Raw genomic sequence first — 25,089 nt, 5'->3', positions numbered from 1 at the left:
AAGAATCCCCAAGAACAGAGCTGAGACTAGAGTGATCCCTCTGCAAGTTGGTAAAACATCTACAGAATGGCTCACACCATATATTCCCAAGAGATTTATCAAGTGAAATGTGTTTATGGTTTAAAGTCAATATTTTAAGGGATTTCTTTTTTTAAAAAAATAGATACTAGAGCAGTGAGATCCAGAACAAACTAGCATGCAAAAAACTATCAAGGAATAAAGAACACCTCCACTAACACTGACAGGGCAACCTACTGTACATAAAGAGAGAGCAAACCCCACTCTCATCTGATACTAAAGTTGTAACCTAATCTGGTAACAAAACATCTGCAAGCAAACAGCCAAACTCAGAAAATGCCAGGGACTCCACTGTTTCTTATTTAACTGTCCAGACATACATAGCAATATGAGGCATATTTTAGCTAAAAAGAAAAAAAAAGATTTCCGTAGGACATAGCGAACGAGGTAATCATGGACGATCACATTGTATATCAGTATACAATACACAACCAATTCATTCACTCAGGTGGTTCTCTTCCTTATGAAACACGTTTCAAAATAGTATATTGATCATAGTGATCAATGCTGCAAAAACACCACCCCAAAAGAAATAGAACTAAGAAGCTTCTTAGTTACTGTTAATATCTTCCCTTGAAGGAATAGTATCTGATTAAATATATTAATAGAGAAATAAAACAGAATAATAGAATTGGAAGGGACCTTGGCGGTCCAAATACCCCCCCCCCCGTTCAAGTAGAAGACTTGATATCATGCTGGACAAGTGACTGTCCAATCTCTTCTTAAGAACCGCCAGTGGTGGTGCACCTACAACTTCTGAAGGCGACCCATTCCACTGATAGTTCTATCAGGACATTTCTTCTTAATTCTTAGTTCACTGCCAGGAAATGTCTTCTTAGTTACCTATATTGACATATTGCATTAATTAAAAAAGCATTTAATTTTAATATAGAGAGCTATCCTATTCGTGCTTACTGAAACAGAAAGTAGAATCTAACTTTAATCAATTATTTCCTTCTTTGCCTGCTATTAAATAATAATAATAATAATAATAATAATAATAATAATAATAATAATAATAATAATAATAATAATAATAATAATAATTTAATTTTTATACCGCCCTTCTCCCGAAGGACTCAGGGCGGTGTACAGGGCAATACAATAAAATACAATATATAAAAATTAAAAGAAATATTAAATACAATATTAAATCTTGCTTCTGACCCAAACTGTTGTCACTGTGTATTATTTGCTAGCAAAGGAGATTGCCTTCCAATCTGTAGCATGCTGGTTGAGTCAGCTGAATGAAAGGGAAAGAAGAAAATGTTGACCACAAGGGAAAACCTAAAATTTAACAGTGAACAAGTGGCAGTTTTCTTTCAAGATCTGCAAAGTAGAAAAAAGAAACTAAGTAGCAATCCAAATTCTATGTACTGTATATAGGTTCTTTCCTGGAGAGGGCAGCATCTTCTAGGTACAGAAACACAGGTAAGCATTACGTGATGCATTATATACCTTACACGTAACATTTCTTATTGAATATTTTGTCATATTGGGGGGAAAAAGACTCCATATTTTGCATTCTTTCAAAAATTTCATTCATTCCGAGAAAGAAAATATGTTACAGATTCTTTATTCAGAGATAGTTCTCTTTCCATATTTAATCCAGAAATTTTAGTCAAAGTAGTAAAACTGAAACCATCCTTTCTTCCCAAATAAGATAAGATAATCTTTTTTGTATTGATAAGGTGGCACCTTTTTGGTCTTAAGTTACAAAACTACACTTACTTATGTCTGCATCAATGAAACCATTATTTCAAACTGAATTGTAAAGGCTAACACAAAATATACCAAATCCCATAATTTAAAGATAAAACTATCAAAATCAAACTGAAATAAGTTGTTAAAGTCTAACAAAAATAACACAGTATAAAAAGACAGGAATACAAATTAAAAATTGTTTTAACTTGTCAAACATATGCCAAAATTATATTAAAAGGTAAAGGTTCCCCCGCACATGTGTGCTAGTCGTTTCCGACTCTAGGGGCCGGTGCTCATCTCTGTTTCAAAGCCGAAGAGCCAGCGCTTGTCCGAGGACGTCTCTGTGGTCATGTGGCCGGCATGACTAGACGCCAAAGGCGCACGGAACGCTGTTACCTTCCCACCGTAGTGGTCCTATTTTTCTACTTGCATTTTTACGTGCTTTCGAACTGCTAGGTTGGATATCCAATGTGTTTTTTTTAATCCCATTTATATCCCGCCCTTCTCCGAAGACTCAGGGCGGCTTACAATCTAAGAAGCACAAACCAATGTGCTTAGCAATAGCCTTCATTCTATGTATATGCCTGCTTATTAGGGCTTTCGCCCCCCCCCCCAGCGGCATTTTTACAAAGTCAGCTTATTGCCCCCAACAATCTCAGATTGTGAAACATAATTGAAAGATGAATGATACCTAACATTTAAAAAAATGCTTAAAAATGGTTAGGCTATGAATCAAAATGCAATAGATAAATTACAGAAAACAATATTTCTCCTTTTACAGTAAAAGTTACTACTTCATTACATTTGCAAAGACTATAATAGTCCATTCTGAATCATTTAATGAGCTTCAACAGATGGTTATCTACTTTGTTCTCATTAATTGAGGTGAAATTTCATTACAAGCATGAATTTCAGTGATTTCTTAAATTGGTGAATATAAAAATGTGCGCAATAATATCAGAGGAGAAAGAAATATAAAAATACTGATTTTGGTTAAGTATATGAATCTTAAATGTATTTTCAACTAATACTAACCTCTGGGAGTGGGTTATAGCCCATATAAGCTAATGCCAGGATAATAGATGTTTATGGCATCAGAAGAGTCTTTTTTGTTTTGATGCTACTAATTAACATCACTATGCCCCAATAAATGGTTATAATAGAGACAATTACAATGTAAGAAAAGGTAAAAAGCCACATTTTGCCAAGTTTACAGCATGTGTTATAATTAAATGGTAATTCAGTTCTGTGTTGGCTATTCCAAATTATTTATGTTAAAAACAGTACAAGAAAGAATCAGTGGAATTTGTCCCACAAATAATCATGCAAAGCAATCTTAAATAAGCTCAAATAGACTCTCTATAGTAAATTGTGTAAGGATTACTACATGACTGAATATCACTTCTCCTATTGCAGTGATGGCGAACCTTTTAGAGACCGAGTGCCCAAACTGCAACCCAAAATCCACTCATTTATTGCTGGGTGCCGTGTGGGGGTGGTCCACTGGGTGGGGGTGGCTGTGGTGGTCATGGCAGACTGGGTGGGTGTGGCCAAGGTGGGCATGGTCACCTTGATGTTGCTCATGGGGAGGGATGCCTGTGGGGGCCAGGCAGGGTTGGGGGAGATCCAGGAGGTCTCTGGCAGGAGGGGTGGTGGGCAGGAGGCTCGTCCTGTGGGGTGAGGCGAGACGAGGCAGGGCGGGGGTGCCATTGTCGCGGGGCAAGGCGAGGCAGGGGCAGCTGCTGCCTGACACCATCGGCCCCCATACACAGAGGCCAGCGAGCATATGGGGCCAACGGTGTCTGTCAGCAGCCACAGCCTGCCGGCTTCTTGACCGGCGCACTCTGGGGCTCCATAGCCCACCACCAGCAGTTCAGACAAGCCACCTCTGAGCTGGACATCTGGCCAACAGCTGAGGAGACGATGTACTGGGTCGTGCCTGGGAAAAGGACAGCATGCAAGGCCAGGAGGGATGGGACGGGGGAAGGGAAACCAGCCGTGCCGGGATGCATCTGGGACCTCGGACAGCTGGTTGAAGAGGGACGGCTGCCATCTCCAGGGCATGGCACATGTGCCCACAAAGAGGGCTCTGAGTGCCACCCCTGGCATGCGTGCCATGGGTTCGTCACCACTGTCCTATTGGCTTCAGAGAATGGATTTTGTGTCTTGTTGACAATTATACACATTAGCTGTGCAGCAGAGCTTCAGATTCAAAGGCAAAGTGGTGCTTTGAAGCGTGTAGAGCAGGGGTCAGCAACCTGAAACAGTGAAAGAGCCACTCGGAACCGGTTCCCTCACAAAAGGAAAAACTGGGAGCCGCAAAATAAATGTGTGCACATGCGCACACATGCACGCATGCGCAGAACAGGGTTTGACTGAAGAGTGGAGCCAAGGCGAGATATGCACCTACCCTGCATATTTGAATTCATTGGTTGAACTTTTTTAGTCCCACTTTTTTTTTTGGACTGCACATGGCAGAGGACTGGGAGCCACAGGAGACGGCTGAAAGAGCCGCATGCGGCTCCGGAGCCACGGGTTGCAGACCTGTGGTGTAGAGCAAGCAAATAGCACCTATCTACAACGTCTTAAACCCAACACATCTGTTTCCAGGATCACACTGCAGTTGTGTAGAGTTGTGTGAGATTGCAGAGAAATGTGCAGCTACTTTAAGGAGTTGTAGGTAGGTGAAACGTTCATCCCCCTGTATAGTTTGAAATACCTTTTTGCCTTGGAATCTAAAGAACTGTTCAGGCCCATAAAAGCAACGTAGAAAACAAATATATTCAATTTTTTCATAGCCACCACTCCCAGAAGTAACATGTAGGTATGATAGCAATTATACTTGGTGGTGGTGGTGGTGAAGAGAATAAGACAAGAATTCAGGCACTTTTCTCTGAACAACCTATTAAGAGGGAAAATGCAGCCCTAGTTCTCCTGAATTCACATTGCCAGATTTATCCAGTATCACAGAATAATGGCTGCATTTAGGAGTCCAAAAGAGAGCTGGACAGAATTCTGGTTACAGGCACTGCTTTTTTTTTTTAACGAAAACCTTCTGATACACCACATGGAGCTTAGAAAAAACATAAACTTAAGAGTTAAGAACACTATGACAGTATTTATTTTCAATAGCAAATCTGAATAAAAATTATAGCACTCCTTTATAGAAATGAACAGTATACCAAGTTAATACAATTTTTTCCTCATTTCAACAGAATGATTTAAAGATAGCAACATAAAAGACTCCTTTTGCTGCTACTGGTAAAAACAGGCTATAAGAAATGCTTTCCCATTTCTGGACTGAAGGCCTCCAGCTTACAACCTAATAGCATTCAAAAAGTTTAACCTGTGAACAAGGTACTAGAGAGACAGAACTGGCTTCATCTTGAACTGCATTTCCTGAGTTTCATCAGAAGTTATTCTCAGGATACAAATCTATGGTTATACTTCACATTTAAGGTGGGATAAATTACTGCATCTTCATGGTTTCTTATTAATACACAGCACATTATAATAATTCTTGAAAGTTCCAAAATAAACACATTGAAAAGAAATACAAATCTGTGAAAAAACTGTTGAAAACATTAAAAACTGCTCATGTTATTATTTTACTACTGATAAAAACCAGGAATCGTGAACATGAAATGTCCGTTATTTCAAACGCTGAGATACTTGCTTGAAAGAAAATAGATTCCCACTTATGATTATTGAAAGCTTGCAGTTCCATAGGTCTATAGCTTTTCACTATTATCACTTTAATTTTCAACACACAGTACTTAGTTCTAAAACTCCTTTACCTTCTTTTTTAAAAAAATTAAATGCATTTCTATTATTTTGTCTTTCACTCTCTTCCTGCACCACAGGTGGAAGTTTGACTGGGTTCAAAAGCAATTCTGAAGAACAAGGCAGCCATAAGAACAAGAATAAACAATTGCTTCTGCTTCTTTGCCTGACTTTTCCCAGCATGAACACTATTCTTCACTCTACTATCAGCAGCTGATACTTAAATTGTCAGGAAAACAGAAACAACATAAATAGAAAAATAGTTATGCTTCCAAAACCTCCACATTCTTCCTAACCCACTGCAGACTCTACAACGACAGGTCCCATTCTGGATTAACCACTGGATATAGAATTAAATAACAAATATTTAGAATTTTTAATCTGATATACGACCTCCTTATAAATGAATTGTGGAATCCATTCATATTTCTACTTTTCAATAGCGCTCTTACAAAGAAAAAAAGAATTCAGTGGGACGAGTCACAATATTCTTCAAGTTTAATATGACCTGACTCTCCTTATTATGAATACTATAAAGGAAACAAAAAATTTTATCCAATACTCCCTCTTATTTAAAATAGTCTCCTTGGAGTTAAGTGAATTCTGTTAATTCATGGACAAATCCACTCTTGATAATAAATTGCTGCCACTTTCTTTCAGGATTTTTAAAAAAAACTTTGCAGTTTAGTCTAAAGATTCTTGAGATTACAAGATGGTCTCCCATCCAGTTGCAAATAATGTCTGACAGTAGCTTAGCTTTTTCTCACTCAGCTACCTGCTATGATCTTACTGTTTTGTTTTACCAATTATAGTACTTCAACAAAAGCAACTATGGCTAGTGAAACATATGTAACGAATTGCAAAGGACAACAATAATAAGTAAAACACTATCAAAGATATGAAAATTATTGAGGCATTGTAACATTTAATCTACTTACTGTATGACAGTTACCAAGTGGATCCTAGGTTTACATTCATGATGTTTACAATAGTACAATAGAAGCAATCATATCAACAATAGTAGAAATGGTAGACTAGGTGTTTCCAAGTCAAAATAACAAGTGATTTCAGAGAAGGAAAAGGAAGTAAATCCAGTGTCTAGAAATGTAAGGAAATTCACAATGGAAGTTACCAAAGAAAACAAAATGATGGGGAAAAAAATAGAAGCAATAAGTTAAACAGGATGTTATAGACACTACAAGGAGAAATTTCAGCAAGCAAATTAGTGTACCAAAAATCACAGAATCATAGGACTGGAACAGACCTCAGAGATCTTCTAGTACAGCCTCCTACCCAACACATAAAGGGGTTTCTTGCAATGATAAAAAGGAAGAGGGCATGGAAGTGCAATGGAAGAAATGAAGGGAAAGCAATGGCAGCAACACAATTGAAGTATTTTTAGTGTATGTGTGTTTCTGTTATTAATGCTGGAACACCACCAGTAAAAGAACACAGGCACAATTGTAAAGATAAATAGCAAAGCTGAAAACATATATATGGAGCCTGATGATGACGGATGGGATTCCGTCGAAACGTCGCCCCTACACCTTTAGTTCTACGCGGGGAAAAACCCGAATAACCAAAGATCCACATACGAACACCCGCGAAAACCTCAGAAAACATATATATATATATATATATATATATATATATATATATATATATATATATATATATATATATATATATATATATATATATATTAAAAGGTTAAAGGTTCCCCCGCACATGCGTGCTAGTCGTTTCCGACTCTAGGGGCCGGTGCTCATCTCCGTTTCAAAGCCGAAGAGCCAGCGCTTGTCCGAGGACGTCTCCGTGGTCATGTGGCCGGCATGACTAGACGCCAAAGGCGCACGGAACGCTGTTACCTTCCCACCGGAGTGGTCCCTATTTTTCTACTTGCATTTTTTACGTGCTTTCGAACTGCTAGGTTGGCAGAAGCTGGGACGAGTAACAGGCGCTCACTCTGTTACGCGGCACTCGGGATTCGACCCACCAAACTGCCGACCTTCTGATCGACAAGCTCAGCGTCCTAACCCACTGAGCCACCGCGTCCCTGTTATATATATATATATATATATATATATATATATATATATATATATATATATATATATATATATATGTATGTATGTATGTATGGAAAATACATGAAATGATGTACATGAAATGATGTGGTTCCAAGAAAAGTTTTTCAAAGAAAGCTTTTCAAAGAAATCAAGAGGGAATAGACAAGGATAGTTGTATTTAGGTTAATGGTGCAGTAGCAAAAGTGGCAGTGATGGCAATGCTACTAGTGGCGATAGCAGGGTCCGTATCAGCGACGGATACTGAAATCGGTAAAGAAGGCTGGAGAGATGGAAGCGATAAGCAGTCAATGACGACGACATGGCAATGAGGATGTCGATGGCAGAAGCTTCACAGCAATGGTGCCAGTTATAAAGGGCATCCTGACAGGGACGGTGGGCTGCACGACGTGCCGGATTGCAGCAAATGGCAGTTATCAGCCGCCCGCTGCCACTACTGTGCAATGTTACCGATGGAAAGGAAAAGTGACCCACAACGGTACAGCAACCGAAGAGAGACGGAAGGATATTAAATAGCTGCGGAGGAAAAATAAAGAGCAGAACAATTGAGACCCAGAGGGAAGTCAGGTAGCCGCATTTTGACACTGGCAGCCAAGAAGAGCGCAGGTGGTACAGGTGGTGTCCCAAATGGTCAGCAGGGCAGAGCACCCAGCATGGCAGCCCCAGGGAGACTGAGCAAAGGTCACCAAAGGTTACAGGGCCAGTGGCCAAGGCAGGCCTCCCCCCCCTCCGCACACCTGGGCAGGGGGGAGGAGCCCTGTCCCCTCACCTGCCACCCTCCCCGGTTTGGTCCTCACCTGGTGAGGAAGGCGCCCTGCTGGAGCGGGGAGGCCTGGCCCAGAGGAGCGGGACTCACAGGGCGGACTTCTGCAGCCCGGCTGCCGCCCGGGCTCGCCTGCCTTGCCAACCTCGGCCGCCTTCCCGGTTTTGGGTTTGTTTTTTTTTTGCCCCCAACTTGTCTCGACCCGGCGAGCTTCAGGCCCCAACCGTCGCCGTCGCCGCCGCCGCCGCCACCGACGACGACGACGACGCCACCACCTCCTCCCCCTCCATGGCTGCCGCTCACCCGGCTGCCGCTGCTGCATTGTGGGAAGCGGCCGTCTGAGTCGGACCCACCTCACTCGCTGCCGCCGCCGCCGCCGCCGCCCAAACCGGCTCCTGCAGCAGCAGCAGCAGCAGCAGCAACCGCCGCCGCCGCCGCCATGGGAGCTGTAACCGACGGTGAGAGACGGAGCGACCCCCGGAGCCGGCCGCCACCTCCCTCGCCGCCTGCTCTCGCCCGCTTTCCCCGGACGGGCCCAGCTCGAGGGGCCCCGCCACTTTCCCCTCTTGGCCGGTAGGGCCTTTCCGACGCGGCTCGGCGCTGCCTTAATCCTCGGCCGCCGCGGTGGTGGTGGTGGGGATCTGGGGGGGGAGGAACGGAGGGAGAAGGGGCTGGATTCGCTTTTGCTCGCCCCCCAACCCGGGATTATTATTAGGAGGACTCCTTTCCCCGCCGGCTGAGCGGCCCGATTTCTTCCCGGGCTCGTTTCTGCCTTGACGGCCGTCTCGCGGCTCGCCGTGGCGGAGGTTTCCCTCGATCCCCCCCCCCCCCCGAGCCACAGAAGCGGCGGCCAGGAGGGGTCGGTTTGGGTTTTGCCTCCCGTCTTTTGCAAATACAGCCGTGGGCTTAGTTTGGGGCTCGCTGGCGGGACTTGCCCGGAAAAATCGGGTCCAGTTAATTAAATACACGTTGAGGTGATGAAGGCAGCCTATTTGGGGTTGGGGAGTCGGGGTTGCGGGGGTTTGAAATATGAATGAACGCTTACTTCTCTTAGTAGGGCTAGGCTGCAGGAATAGGGACGACCTAAAAAGCAGAGACATCACCCTGTCAACAAAAGTGCGTATAGTCAAGGCTATGGTCTTCCCAGTTGCAATGTGTGGCAATGAAAGTTGGACCATAAGAAAGGCTGAGCGCCAAAGAATTGAGCCCTTTGAACTCTGGTGCTGGAGAAGACTCCTGCGAGTCCCTTGGACTGCAAGGCGATCAAACCGGTCAGTCCTAGAGGAGATCAACCCTGACTGCTCTTTAGAAGGCCAGATCCTGATGCTAAAACTCAAATACTTTGGCCACCTAATGAGAAGGAAGGACTCACTGGAGAAGAGCCTAATGCTGGGAAAGACTGAGGGCAAGAGAAGAAGGGGACGACAGAGAATGAGGTGGCTGGATGGAGTCACTGAAGCAGTAGGCGTGAGCTTAAATGGACTCCAGAAGATGGTAGAGGACAGGAAGGCCTGGAGGAACGTTGTCCATGGGGTTGCGATGGGTCGGACACGACTTCGCAACTAACAACAACAACAACAACAATGGATGGTGGTGGTATTATTAAAATGTATTATTGGCCGTTGACCAGCTCCAGTGAACTCTGGGCAGCGCACAAAACTAAAAAAGACAGAAAAGCAGCTAAAAGAGAGCTAAAGCTGTGTGCTGTAACCAATTTCACAAAAACGGAACAGGGATCAAATAACAAACAGGAAACATAACAAGTATCATCAGAGCGATGGGGGGGGGAACTTAAGACCCACCCACCCGCTTCCAGGTGGTAATCCTGATATTTTTTCTTCAGTTCACATCTCTGCTCTTACATATTTTATATGATTCCTTTTTAATGATGACTTGCGTTCTGCCATGTGGGTACGTGGTGTTAAAGAGGCAAATAAATGTTACACTGATTCCAGGTAAGTAATCTGCATCTTTAAAAATTAGGATTAGAAAAGGAAGGAGAAAGAATGTGTGTATGATGTTTCGTATTCCACAAGTTGGGCTACAGAGGAGTTGATTCTAGATCAGGGTTCCATCAAGAGGTCAGTATCATCGCCAAAGATTCGATGGAACTATCAAAGAATCAAGTATTATTATTGTTCATTGCACAGTCATCCAGATGTTTAGGCTCGATTTGGCATTTTTGTCTACCTTTTGAGGCCTACCCAAGGGCCTTATTGTTGTTATTGTTATTAATAGTTCTGTTAATTAAAGTGGTATATATTAAAATATTTTTATATAATAAATGAACAATCTGAAATTTCAGGCAAGAGTCGATGACGTGAAGAGTTTGGGGAACCCTGTTGGAGGTCTTGGCATCCCCAGAAACTGGAACATACACTGTCATGCCTTGAGCTTTTATTCTTTACAACTTTCTTATAAATGGACATGATACTTACTTATAGAATGTTATGCTTGCTGACCCAATCCATAACTTTCACAAATTCTCAGAATTAGCAATTCAAATTGCTGGTTATTATCTATAAAGCCTTCATAGCATATATCTGAGAGGGCCCCCTATTTCCTATGGCAGGGGTCCCCAACTCCCAGACCACAGCCCATTACCGGGCCTTGAGTCATTCAGAACAGGGCCGTGGAAGTGATAGGCAAGCAAACGTGCATCCCACTTGTGTGAACAACAGACACTCGTGCCCTTTGCTCACGCAAATGGAGCTGTGCATGCATGCCTGCACTTGCCCACACATGTGGAACCATTCCCCCCCCTTCCCCCCCCCCCGTCACTGATCCACAAAACCAGGAAGGTTGGGGCACTCTGTTCTATGTTTTCGGCTCAGAATTATGTCTGAAGAAAATCTCCCTGTCTAATACTTTTAGCACTCTGCATATGACCAGAGACTTAGGGTTGGTTTTTTTTACTGCTTTTTTACTAATCATAAAGACTCTACTGGACATGATAGCAGTTTGTCTTTACATACTAAGGCTGCACAAAATTAATGATTCTTCCTTATTCCTATTCTTCCTCCAGTTTTTGTGATTATTAATGTATTTTTTCTGCACAAGAATATTAGTTGATAGCAAGACCTTGCCATACCCTATTTCCAGGCCCAGTTGTATTTTCTTTAGAATTTTCTTGATTTTCTGCACATAACTCTTTTTTTGCTCTTGCTTCTCATTGACGCTTTATTAACTTCAGCTCCAGTGCTTTCATATAGCATATTCTATTTTCAGATTTTGTTCTTCTGTAGACATACCCCATGGATTTAAAGATAACTGATCATTTTTTCCTCCCAATACTTGAAATTTATTTAGTGTATTTATATGTTGATGAACTTTTTTCATAAAGCTGTAGTTAATTTTTAAATAATATACTGTATTCTCCTTTTTTCTATATTGAAGGCTGCAATTCTATGTCAAATTTTCTGTATGTAATCCCCATTGAGCACACTATGCCTTTTTATGAATAAGATTGTGAGCCAGTTTGGTCTTGTGGTTAGGACACTGGACTGGGAGTAGAGACTTTGGGCCAGTCACTTTCTCCCAGCCCTGAGAAGGCAGTAGCAAACCACTTCCAAAAATGTGTAGAAAACTGCATGGACTTCTCCATCTAGTCACTAGGAGTCAAGATTATCAAAAAAATAAAAACAGAATGATGGTATAAGTTCTCACAACTGATTATTCATATAATTAACAACTAATTAAATTGTTACAATGAAATTCCAGTTCAGATAACAAGTTCCCCGTGGAGGTCTCAGTTTTACACATCCTTATTATAAAGTGAGTCAGGACCTTTTTGTAAGCTAGCAATCCTCCATGACAATTTTTTTTTAGAAAAAAATCATTTTTAATGACAGGCTTCTATGACAAGTGATAATTTGTCTCATTGTAGAAATATCATTGCTATTTTAGATGAAGTTATTCGCAAGCGACTTTTGATTGATGGAGATGGTGCAGGGGATGACAGACGAATTAATTTGTTGGTGAAGAGTTTCGTCAAGTGGTGCCATTCTGGATCTCAAGAAGAAGGGTATTTTGTGGTCTTTTATTTGTAAATCAAATGTGGAAACAGTTCATTCAACAGCAGTGCTATCAATAGTATATGTTCATTTTAACAGAAAATGGAATTTGTATCTAATGGCCTGTATCTGAAATGGTTTAACATATATATGAGTGAGAACAAGTTATGATACAACATTTTATAATTTTGTAGTACATATTTTGAAGTATATCTTTCGCAATATTAGAACTGCTTTGGTAATTGAAAGGAATGGGTTTTATAGCAAGTGCTGAATAGTATGATACAGGCTAGCTAATATGTGCTGGGAAAATGCATTGATTTATATTTCTAAGAAGAACAATCATCCTATAAAAGAAAAATAAAATAAATGAAAGCCATCAGACAAAATCAGTTTAATGAGAGGGATCTTGGGGTCCTGGTGGACAATCAATTAAATATGAGTCTGTGTGGCGGCAGCCAAAAAAGCCAATGCAATCCTAAACTTAACAGAGGGATTGAATCAAAATCACAGGAGGTACTAATACCGCTCTAAATCCTTAGTAAGACCACAGTATACTGCAACCAGATTTGGTCACCACACTACAAAAAATATGCTGAGACTCTAGAAAGAGTGCAGAGAAGATCAACAAAGATGATTAGGGGCCTGGAGGCCAAAACACGTGAAGAACGGTTGAAAGAACTGGGCATGGCTAATCTAGTGACCAGGGGTGACATGATAGCAGTGTTCCAATATTTGAGGGGCTGTCACAGAGAGGGGGTCAACCTATTTTCCAAAGCACCCGAAGACCAGACAAGGAACAACCAGACAAGTGTCAACCTAGAAATTGGGAGAAACTTTCTGACAGTGAGAACAATCAACTAATAGAACAGCTTGCCTTCAGAAGTTGTGGGTGCTTCATCGTTGGAAGCTTTCAGGTGGAGACTGGACAGCCACTTGTCAGAAATAGTATAGGGTCTACCATGAGCAGGGGTTTGAACTAGATGACCTACAGGTCCCTTCCAACTCTGCCATTCTGTATTCTGAAATAAATCACTGCTATTTATTTGTTGTAAACATTTTAAGTATAGTTAAGAATGTTCTTTCAGTGCAGGATACCAGTTTCCTCACATTACATACTGTATGCTACATTATGGATATATAATTATATTATGGAACATGGTTTTTTCAGTGTTTTAGGTACCTCTGATAGTGACTGTAATATGAATTGGTATACTGCATTACTGTTCTAATAGTTGTGCCATTGGATGCATGTGCATTTGTAATGTTCTGATAAAATTCCAAGAGTTACTTCCTCCACAATTTTTATTTTTTTAAAAAAAAGAACATCAAAATCTCACAACATGATGAGATTTTAATAGTGTTTTCAAATTGTTGCCTTGGGGAATCTAATGACAGCCATGGGCAAGAAGCAGTCACTACCAACTCCTGCTGAAGAGATTGATACTCTTCTAATATTTTTTCTAAACTGTGTTTTTCTTAAAATGAATAGAAATTTGGTATGCTGGAAAACAAGGCACTCTTTTCTAATATTTGTATTTATAATAATTCCTCCAGGAATTATTATGAGATAGTTGTAGGCTAGTGGTTATGAGTGCTCGTAGTTTGTTTAGAAATGGGCCCACTTGTCCAGAAAAATGTAAGAAAGCTTAGATGAAAAGTGAAATGTTTTCAAAGGAAAAAAAAAACCAAGTAAATCCAGTTGCCTTTTGGAAATTTCATTTCATTTCATTTATTATATTTGTATACCGCCCTTCTCCCGAAGGACTCAGGGCGGTGAACAGGGCACACAAAAAATACAGAATACAAAAATTAAAAAAGAATTAAATAAGAGCCCGAGCTAAAAACAGTAGAATGATGTTAAAAATCCCCAATAAAAACCCCAGCACATCCCCCATCAGGGGATGCCTTGGGATTGGTGTGAGTTCTATGATCCATTTTTTTTTTGGCTATGCATGGTATTCTCAGAAGTTCATCCTATTGCCAATGTTCAAAAGCATCAATAATATGCCAATAGAAGAGAATAATTGTAGCTCAGGATTGCACTACAAGGTTCTTGTTGCTCTCTGAGCTTGGTTGTTTTCTTTCAGACATTTCATAACCAAATTAGGTAACATCATCAGTGCCAGTTTAGAGTGGAGCTTGTTTTCATTTTATATACCAGTACTAAGGGGTTGCGTGTTAGTTGTCTTGGTTCTTCCTTGATTGGCTATAGCTTACTGTTAGCTTGTGTGCTTTCTGTTAGCTTGTTTGAGTTGGTAGTTCCTAAGATCTACATGCCTTTCAAAAGAGACAGTCAAACAGACCAAAACACCTCACTAGCAATCCACACCCAAATGAGCAGAGATTAACACTAAGATTAACGTTGGATCAACAGCCAAGAAGCAAACAATACCCCAATCAAGGAACTGCAAGCAAAGATTGCATTCTCTATTAAGTCTCCTTTTTTGATACTGGCATACAACTTGATTTCTTTCAATCTGTTGGCCACAGGGTCATTCTTCAGATTTGTTGCCATAATTTGGTTAGAACCTTCAGCAAAAACAAAAATAAATCTACTTTATTTTAACTTGCTTCAAGTTGTATCTAGAATTGAGAATTGTTGATTAGCTACTAATGCCATATGTCCCTTCTCTGATGTTTAGCTACACTCAGTATCAGCGCATGCTCAGCACTCTTTCACAATGTGAATTTTCAATGGGAAAAACTCTACTAGTATACGACATGAATCTCAGAGAAATGGAGAACTATGAAAAAATCTACAAAGATATAGGTAATCATTTTCCCCCCCTGATTATTAGTGTCAAATGTAAACTTTACTCCTTTAAAAAAAGGAATTATTCCAAATCAGGTATAAAAAAGATTTCGAGGTTGAAATATTCTAATCGTAATCATTCTCTTCTGAATGCTTGTTCAGGTTGAGATGCTTTTGGTTAGATATTGGTTCAGCCTCTTCTATTGACAAGACTTATTGGTCCAATAGAATGTTTTAACTACCATAGGTGTAACTCTTTCTTAAAATCATTCTTGAGGATAAGATGGATTTTTTTTGCCTTTGTTTGGAACCCAGAAGGTTCATGTGGAAATAATGTTCAGGTTGTTACAAAGAAAGTTTGTACACTTTTTAAATTTAGTTCCTGTCTAGTAGATTTTAATTTATCTGTCATTAGAGATGATACAATACCACATAGATCAATTTTTACTAGCTTAGGCTAGCACATTAGCTGTGATACTATCTGATCATCATTAGCTATAATGAAGTAACTTTCCATTTGGTCTACTGCAGTGTTTTGTGAGAACTGCTTTTAAAAATATTCTGGAAACTTCAGATAATTGACTGAGTAATAATAACTTACCATGTCAGAATTTCAAGACCTTCACTGGTTCCCAGTCCATATCTTAGCTCAAAATGTTGACTTGTTGTTAGAAGTGGCAGCTGCACTGATCTCACTTTTGTGAAAGCAGTATTTTTTTTTAGTACTGGCCTTTTGAATTGTTCCATTTTAATTAATTTTGCCTTTGTTACTGTTCTATAGTTTTTAATACATTTTTATTGGTTCATTGTATATAGTTTAATTTGTTTTCATAATAAGCTATCCAAGATTGTTATTACAGACTGATAAACATTTATATTACATCTAATCAATGTTAGAACCAGATTCTTGTAATTTACATTTTTATAGAAATACTAGCTTCCACACACACATACATCACAGACAAACATTCTGAATATTATGACAGTAATTACAATATCAGAAAATGCAATGTATTTTAACTTCTTGATCTATTTAAAGTTGTAGAGATGAAAATCAATTTGGGTAATGTTGCTACAATCTGATTAGTGTAATTTTTATAGTTCAGTAATATTGTGTCATTAATTTTATTTCTTTGGAAGAAAACAGCATAGCTGCAGCTCATGAAAAAATTGCTGGGTGCAAAAAGCAAATTCTTCAAGCTAAAAGGATACGAAAAAACCGCCAAGGTAAGGTTTATTTTGCAGTTGACAACTTTATTTATTTATTAAATTTATATGCCCCCTCCCCCCATCTCACTGTTGAAGCAACTCTGGGCAACTTACAAAATGATAAAAAAGGTAATATAGTAATAGCATTTAGGGTGATATACCTCCTGATAGCGCTTTCTAGCACTCTTTGGGCAGTCTGCAATGTAGAAGCATTATTTGCATATTGCACCCAACAATCTGGGTCTTCAATTTACCAACTTCAAAATGATGGAAGGCTGAGTCATCAGGCTCGAACTTCAGGCTGTGGGCAGAATTTGCCTCAGATACTGCACTTTAACTACTATGCCACCAGTATAGGGTCCGGGATATCTGAGGGAACACCTGCTGCCGGCATCAAGTTCCCTTCGTCCTGTGCGCTCCCACAGGGAGGGCCTTCTCAGGGTGCCGCTGGCAAAGGATTGCCGGCGGGCAACACCCAGGGGGAGGGCCTTCTCTGTGGGCGCGCCAGCCCTCTGGAACCAGTTACTCGTAGAGCTTAGGACTGCCCCTGATTTTCGTTTGTTCCGCCGGGACCTGAAGACCTGGCTCTTTGAGCTTTCCTGCCAGGACTGAGGATTTTTTAATTTTTTAACTTATTGTAATTGGGTTTTTAATCAGAGTTAGGGTTTTAGATTTTAATTAAGGAAAATTTAATCTATTTTAATTGCTATTAATTTTTGTATTGTAATGTTCTTTTAATTGCCTTGTGAACCGCCCTGGGTCCTACGGGAGAAGGGCGGTATATAAGTTTAATAAATATAAATATAATATAAAAACAATTAAAATGAACAAGAATTAAATAGAAACTAAAAACGAAGAGAACGGGTGGCACAGAGGGTGGGATCTTCTCTCTGTCATATCAGTCATCCCCTCACGTAGAGTACCTCTGTTGGGGCACCAGGCCAGCTGGTAGAGCCAGGTTTTAAGATCCTTCCAGAAGGTCAAGAGGGAGGGAGCAGATGTCACCTCTGGCAATCTCAAGCGTTCCACAGCAGAAATGTTTCTTCCTAGATTATGATGTATAGATAAGTTCATTTCGGACTTGTTAACTTTCAAGAGATTCTAGGTGTACTCAAACAGATTTGTGACTTTGGAGTGTATACATTTAGTTAGATTCTGAATCTTTTGGAGAACCTATTGAGATAGAAAGATCTCTAAAGAATTTGTTTGGTCAAAGATTACTGAAATTAATAATGGTTCTTTTCAGCAGTCCCCTTAAAAGCTTTAGTGAGGCCTTTGCTTAAAAATTGTGGATCTATCCTATATTAATAATTGTTGATAGTGCTCATTACTCCATATTTCACCAAGCTGATGGGGAATGCAACTCCAGGAACTCTTCGATGAAATCTTGATATATATATTTTTTTTGTTTAGATACGGTGATGGCAAGGAAATCATTTTGGTCTCCAAAAGAGGATAGATTATGACCCTGTTGACATGCTTTAATCTTTTCTACATTGTATCTTGTTGGAACGCTTGTGAGAGCAAAGGGGAAGGGGTGGAGATGCTATTTTGATATTGTCATTACTATTTCTTCAAGTGCTATTTAGAAAATAATAGTTTGAGATATCTACTTGATTCCTTAGGAGCTCTTTTAGTTTGTCTCCCACATTATTCAATGTTTCCATGAACTTTTTCGAGAAGTTCATACAAGATGGTTGTCTGTCACCTAAACTTTTGAATATCCCCAGTATATAAGCAACAGTTACTGGTAGAACAGGGTGAAAGTAAATGTGGAGAAGATTAAAGCAACTAAATGACAAAATTAAAGAAAAATCCCTCTTCTGAGGAATTTTTCAAGAGAGGAATTCCTTAAAAGAGAATAAAAATTCCTCTTCTGAGCAATTTTACTCTCTTTTAAGGATCTGATTTGTCTCTTGAATCTACCATTGATGCTGCAGGTCTACGTAACATAAGTAAAAGGGAAGGTTTTTTGCCAGTTTTTGCTGATTAAACCTTTTTGACATTATCTAATTATTGTTACATTGTTTTCCTTTTGTTTTATTATATTGTTTATAGTTCGCCCAAAACAATAATAAAAATAGGGCAAGAAAAAGGAAGGACTGTGTTTCAAATTTGACTTCTGCACACTAAATAAAATATGCACTTTAAAATTACTTGAATTATAAATGTCATACTTTGTGGTATTGGAACACTATGGGATATGATCCATATTTTATTCTTTTCAGAATATGATAGCTTGGCTAAATTAATACAGAAACATCCAGATAGACATGAAACATTGAAGTAAGTATGAAAAGAACTCAAGTAGCAAATACATTGCAGAGCACCGCTATTAAATAATAATGGCAAAATAATTTATATGTCCATCATCAATATTATTTGTTAAGTGAGTTTTACCCCATTTGACGACATTTCTTGCCACAGTTGTTAAGTGAATCACTGCAGTTGTGAATTTAGTAACGCAATTGCTAAGTGAATCTGGCTTCCCCATTGATCTCTAATCAAACAGTCACAAAAGGTGATCATCACATGACCTCAGGACCCTGCCACCGTCATAAATATGAACCAGTTGCCAAGCTGGTTTTTGTAACTTTGAACATTCTGTTGAACAACTGTTTTAAATCAAGGACTACCTGTGCAGGGGCTGGTAGTATGCCAATGAACAGTATGTACTCCTGAAGCATGGATTAGTATGTACAGTATGTACAGTATGTACATACTGTACATACTACATGTACAGTATGTACAGTATGTACTCCAGAAACTGAAGCATGGATTAGTTTTGCTAGTCTTGAAAAATGGGCTTTTCGTTGAGTTCATTTCCAGGCACAATTGAAAGCGCTACTTTAATATTTTGAGCTTTCAATGAACATTTCGAATAAATTGCTTTTGCACAAGCCTGAATTACAATAATCGTATGGATTCTTTTGCCATTAAAGGTGAGTTGAGGCATCCTCAGCTGAGTAATCTGCCTTTGGAATGATTCCCCCCCCCCAAGGTTTCTAGAAGAAGATTAGACAGGTTGCTTTCTCTCCAATGACTTTTTATTTGTGCAGACATTTTCATACTTGGTTTACGGTATTTTAGTGCCGAAAGTCTGTTCTGTCTGGTTCGGATTCTGTTAATTGGTTTAAATCAGAATTCCATTATTATTTGCAAATGAGCTACTTAGGGGATTTTGAACAGCTAACGTGTTCAATATAAACGACTAAAGTAAAACGAGGGAAGGTACTATGCGTTAAATGACAATGCACTTAATATATTCTCAGGCAGTTGGAAGCTCTGGGGAAAGAACTGCAGCATCTGTCTCATATCAAAGAAAGTGTTGAAGATAAAGTAAGTTTGTCTCATAAGCTTATTGATTCAGAACAGAGAGAGTCTTTTTTAAAAGCCCATATTCTTCAGTATATTTCCTTTCTGTGCTTCAGCTGGAGTTGAGACGAAAGCAATTTCACGTTCTTCTGAGCACCATCCATGAGCTTCAGCAAACACTGGAAAGTAAGTTATGCTAGTAAGAACACAATCATTTTTCACAGCTCCCCTCCCTTTTATATATCTGTTTGACTCTCCAAATTTTCATTGACTTAGAGATATTCAGGACACCTTTATTAAATGTCGAGTATTGAATTCTGCCCTCAAGTTACCTTATCGTGTCTTTATTCTTTACAGTTGGTCTTTAAGTTGTGACTATAATTGAGTTCCACAGTTATGATTGTGGGTCATGATGGTGGTAAAACTATGTGACCGGACCCGATTTTATGTTCTTTTTCGTAGTAGTCATTAAACAAATGTCCAGTTATTTCCTGTTTCAGGTTAAAAAAAAAACAGCACACAGCAAACAAAGGATTTGCTTAAGGACCATAGCCGCTGCTTAGCAATTGTGACATTTTTTTGTTTAATTAATTCTTTTATTACTATTTATTTATTCAATTCCCATAGCCGTGGTGGTGAACCTATGGCACCCGTGCCACAGGTGGCACGCAGAGCCCTCTCTGTGGTCACGCACAACGTTGCCCCAGTCCCAGGCCTTCAGCTGGGTTTTATAAAACCTTTTCGCTTTAGGCCACCACCGCCTTGTGCCAAAAAAAAAAGAAAGGTTCAGTCAATCAATTTCAGCTTCTCGGGAAAAAAAAGATCTCGCAAAGTTGGAATTGATTGATTGAACTTTTTAGTCCCACCCAGTCTGCTGTTACCACCACCATAGCTATGCCCACCCAATTGGCCACACCCACCCAGCGGGCCATGCTCACCCAGCACCCAACGATACATAAGTGGGTTTTGGGTTGCAGTTTGGGCACTCTGTCTCTAAAAGGTTCGCCATCACTGTTCTGTAGCCACCCAGAGTCATTTGCGGAGAAAGGCAGCTATAGAAATCGAATGAATGAATGAATGAATGACACAATCATTAAGCAACTACTGTGGTCATTTGGGCCAATTGCCTTTGCACTCAAAATGTGGTCATGTGACTGTAACTTCAAAACCGGGTCATAAGTCTCTTTTGGGGGAGTCTTTCTTAAGCAACTGTTAGTAAACTAAGCAAACTAACCGGTATTAAACTATGCAGAATGAAAAAAAATAAGGTTGGGGAGCCCAGGAGAAATGGGTAATATTTTTCCTATCAGTGTCTCTACATACATGTAATATTAGTTTTTTTTTAAAAAAAGTTTATTTTGCATGTATTTCAGATGATGAGAAGCTTTCAGAAGCTGAAGAATCATCAGATGCTCCAATGGAAGCAGAAGATAAACAATAGATCTGCATAGCTCAGATATCTGTTAATTCATTTTCCTGAAGATGATTAATAACTACGATTTTGAATTTATTTTGTATGTTACTTTTTTGTCCAAAGTAACTATATTATGTTTTTTACCTGAATGAACTTTCACACTTATGTACAATAAATACTTGAAATTACACAATAAAGTAATTTAGTCTTGGGTTTATGTTCTGGAATTAAGCTACCATTTATATGGATTATATGGTAGGATATTACATTGAAACAAACATCAGAGATAATTTAAAATTCTAGTAATAGGCAAGTGAATATTCTGAACCCAAAACTTGATACACTGAAAATGTGACCTGTATAATATTAATATTATATTAATATTAATCTTACATTAATATTTGTTATCTCAGATTATTAACAACAACACACACATGGAAACATATTTATTTAAAATGTATTATTTTGTAGTCCTTAAAGAGATCATCCAAAGCAGTTTAGATTATTCTGATTCCCAAAGTTTTACATTATTGCAATTCTGCATTTCTCAGAGCCATTGGTTACGCTGATTTTTTCAGTGATACTATCCAAGAGGTTAATTAGTGATCCAGTCACTTAAGAGATCTGTGTTGCTTTGTTTTTCCAAGAAAGCAATGAAGCATAGAAGCAATTTATAGTGTCAGCTTCATGTAATAGATGCTTATCTCAGTCTTCTTCCTTAGTCAAATCTTTGTATTGTTCAGGCACTTATTTCATCTTTTTTTGTTTTGAGAGGTACTTTCTCCATAATAGAACATAAGGTGGGAGGTCATAAAAGCTGGCAGTCAATCTTTTGTGTAGGAGTTCCAGATTTGGTGTCTGCAAGCAGTTCATCCTCAGAGTAGTTGTCTGCCTATTCTTTTGCAATTCACAGGAGGGGAAAGGAGAGAAAACAAAACATAATTCCTTGCCTTTGTGTCTAGTGTGATCTATATTAAGGAGCAGGGGCTTGAACCACAACCACTGCCATCACCAGGACCATTGATGCCACCAAAATAAATCCTCCTTTGGATCGGAGGATTTTCATTTGCAAGTCTGAGTATCAATTGTCTGGGCTAAGATAGAATGACCAAACTGCAGCATTCTGAATATCGGTGTGTGCCATCCCAACTGTAGGTCAAGAATTAAGATTTCCATGTATTGTCAGTTCAAACTACTGTATATTATAAATGGACGGGCATTTGTGATGATATTTTTGTTTCATTTGTTTAATGTGGTTCTCTTTATCTACTTTTAGGACTTGTGTGCAGAACAGATCACGTTTTAGGTCATATGAATGCAAAACAAATATCTTGAAAATTCAAAAGAGCTCACAAACATTTGAACACCCTTGTGTATCTATTAGGATATTTCCTAAGTGAGGAAGTCGGAGAGAATGTCATCTCTTGCATAACCCAAAGGCATCCTAGATTTTTTCCAGAATGACTTTAATGTATTCAGTGAGTCCCAACTCTGCCAATTTGTGGACCTCATGAAATGCACAGCTGTTTGTTGATTTTATATTGTTTTTCATTCCAAAGGAAAGGTGTTGTTTCATTCGCCAAACTAATGGGTGTTATGAAATGGTGAAAAAGAGAGCTATTTACTGAGTTTGTCTTGCAGAGTAAAATGCCTTGCCCTGCCCTGCCCTACCAGCTCATGAGCATGTTACACTGAAGCAAAGTCTACCAAATTGTATGGGACTCACTTCAAAGGAATGTATTTAGCACCTGGATAACAAGCAGTGCAGGATTAGTTGATAAGTGGATGAAAGAGTTGCATGGAATTACAATAGAAAGACAAAGGTTGATGTTGCACGGTGTAATTAAATAGTACATTGTCTGGATTTCCTGCATTTTAAACATCACTACACTTACATCTGATGGCATGCCTTTTCTTTTTGAACAAGGAGAAGCCTTTTTTTTCATCTGCAAATTTAAGGAACAAAATCTCAAACCAGCAGCTGTCATAATAGATTGGATTACCTTAACATGCCCAACCAATTTCCCTTCCTCCCCAAATACAATATTATTTTAGGGAAATGTGTGAACAAACTCTCTGCTCAGGCTCTGAAGTTTCCCTGTCTAGTATTTGGGAAAGCCTTTTCATGTAGTTTCATATATTCAGTCTATTGTGTGGATTGAACTCTATACTGTAACCTTTTTCTGCTAAGGGCTGCATTTTTTCAAAGATAGTCCATCAGAGATAGTAGGTGAAAAGAGCAAGATTTACAATATTGTAAGGTTGTATAACTCTTTTCCTTCTGCAATTCGATCTCTATCTAACCCTTCCTTTCTTCCTTTGGTGGTTATCTCTCATCTAGGGCTGGTGAAATCAGATACTAAGTCAAGAAGTGAATGCAGTTTTCAGATTCCAGATGATAAAGTCCTAGTATATAGGTTTTTTCCCCCCATCCTTACTCATCACCCCATACATTTATATACTGAAGAAGTCAAAACTGCATTTTAAGTTGTAAAGGTCAACTCAATGGTAAAACTAGATGGAATATAGAAACAGCAAATAATTATAAGTAAGCGAGAGCTTACTGAGAGAGAGAGAGAGAGAGAGAGAGAGAGAGAGAGAGAGAGAGAGAGATTAGGTTAAAACATTGTGGCAAGGTGGAATACGAGGTTAAATTTGCAAGCTCTTGTATGCATATTAGTTAAAAGGGACAGCTTAAAAGTACAACTGTGAAGACAGTATATCTGGGGGCAAACAATTGCAGACTTCTCACAGAGTCATGCCTAAGCAGATTTATTCCACTCTGATCAAGCAAAACAATGTAATTTTAAATTTTCAAATTCCTCATACAAGTACTTGAATGGAATATATTTGGTTTTGCGCCAATTCAGCAGATTCCCCTTTAATGTCATCGGTCCTGCTCAGTTAGTAAAGAAAGACACCTGGACCATCCTTTTGATCGAGAGTATACTTTACTGAAGCAAAACTGGTTACAGAAGCTCCAAGGCAGAATCTGATGAATTGGCCATGCAAACAATATACTTCACTTTCTTTTAATCCCCAGGAACTTCTCCCTGTTATCAGTCTTTGACCAATTAAAAAGTTTCAGGTTGTTTGGGTAACAGACCCTCTGGTGCCTGTTTCATCTCCACATTTTTTTTAGGTGACCTTGGGCTGGATTGGTGCATCTCCCTTGTTGGGTCGGCACTGCTTGGCTCCCAGACAACCCCCCACCTCCCCCCTCCTTCCTCCCTCCCATTCTCCTCTCTCCCCCATTGCAAAAATGTCAGGTGGCAGAATTCGAAGTGATGTTAGCAGAATGCTGGCCATGACAATATCATTGCTACACACTACCTTATAACCAATACATAATATATATATATATATTTCATAGGTTGGGAATATTCTTGCTATATTGTAAGTACAAGCAAATAAAAGACAATAAAAATTAGTTTTGAGTATAGACCAGCAGAGGGCTATCACAACCAAACTATCAACCATTCAGTAGCTTCAGTATTCCAGATTAGAAGAAGATCTCCTAGAGAATTTCTGAAGATAGTTTCGCAAAAATTAAGCTTCAGCTTTAATTTTAAGACCCGCCACACTGCAATTGCCTTTTCTTTATTATTTCTCTCTGCCCCTGGTCGAGCTCATGTATTAAAGAACATACAACAAGCCCTGAGATGTTTCTATTGTGATAACCATTACAGTTTTCTAATTGGGAAAACAGCTAAATTGTCAATTAGATCAGGGATCCCCAACCTGGAGCTGCGGAAGTACTAGGTGAGTGCGCACACGTAGCACCACTTGCGCATGCAGTGGGTGGGTGAGTGCATGCATGCGCAGCTTCATTTGTGCAAGCAATGGGTGCATGTGCCTGCTGCCTGTGCAAACGGAGCTTTGTGCGCACTTGCCCACTGCCCATGCGGAACCATTCCCCCTTCCCCCCCCCTCCTTTGGTCCGCAAAGCTGAATTAGATAAGGCCTTC

The 25,089-nt window shown here is 39.4% G+C and overlaps 1 protein-coding gene across 2 annotated transcripts; it reads left to right on the top strand.

Moving 5' to 3' along the window:
* Positions 1-8,672: 8,672 nt before the first annotated feature.
* Positions 8,673-21,333, top strand: THOC7 (THO complex subunit 7). 2 transcript variants are annotated; one of them, XM_083356091.1, is made up of 8 exons: positions 8,673-8,873; positions 12,322-12,439; positions 15,074-15,201; positions 16,324-16,410; positions 18,621-18,678; positions 19,665-19,731; positions 19,824-19,893; positions 21,081-21,333. In XM_083356091.1, the coding sequence occupies exons 1-8, from the start codon at positions 8,855-8,857 to the stop codon at positions 21,146-21,148; spliced, it is 615 nt and encodes a 204-aa protein (XP_083212217.1). In that variant the 5' UTR covers positions 8,673-8,854; the 3' UTR covers positions 21,149-21,333. The 2 variants fall into 2 exon arrangements, with proteins under 2 accessions (XP_083212217.1, XP_083212216.1); XM_083356090.1 differs by lacking the exon at positions 8,673-8,873 and having other exon boundaries at positions 11,186-12,439.
* The last annotated feature ends 3,756 nt before the right edge of the window (positions 21,334-25,089 follow it).

This window comes from Vipera ursinii (assembly GCF_947247035.1).
Source record: "Vipera ursinii genome assembly, chromosome: 2".
Lineage (NCBI taxonomy): Eukaryota > Metazoa > Chordata > Lepidosauria > Squamata > Viperidae > Vipera > Vipera ursinii.
The sequence above is the reverse complement of the archived record's forward strand: the minus strand, read 5'-3'. Positions and strand labels throughout refer to the sequence as shown.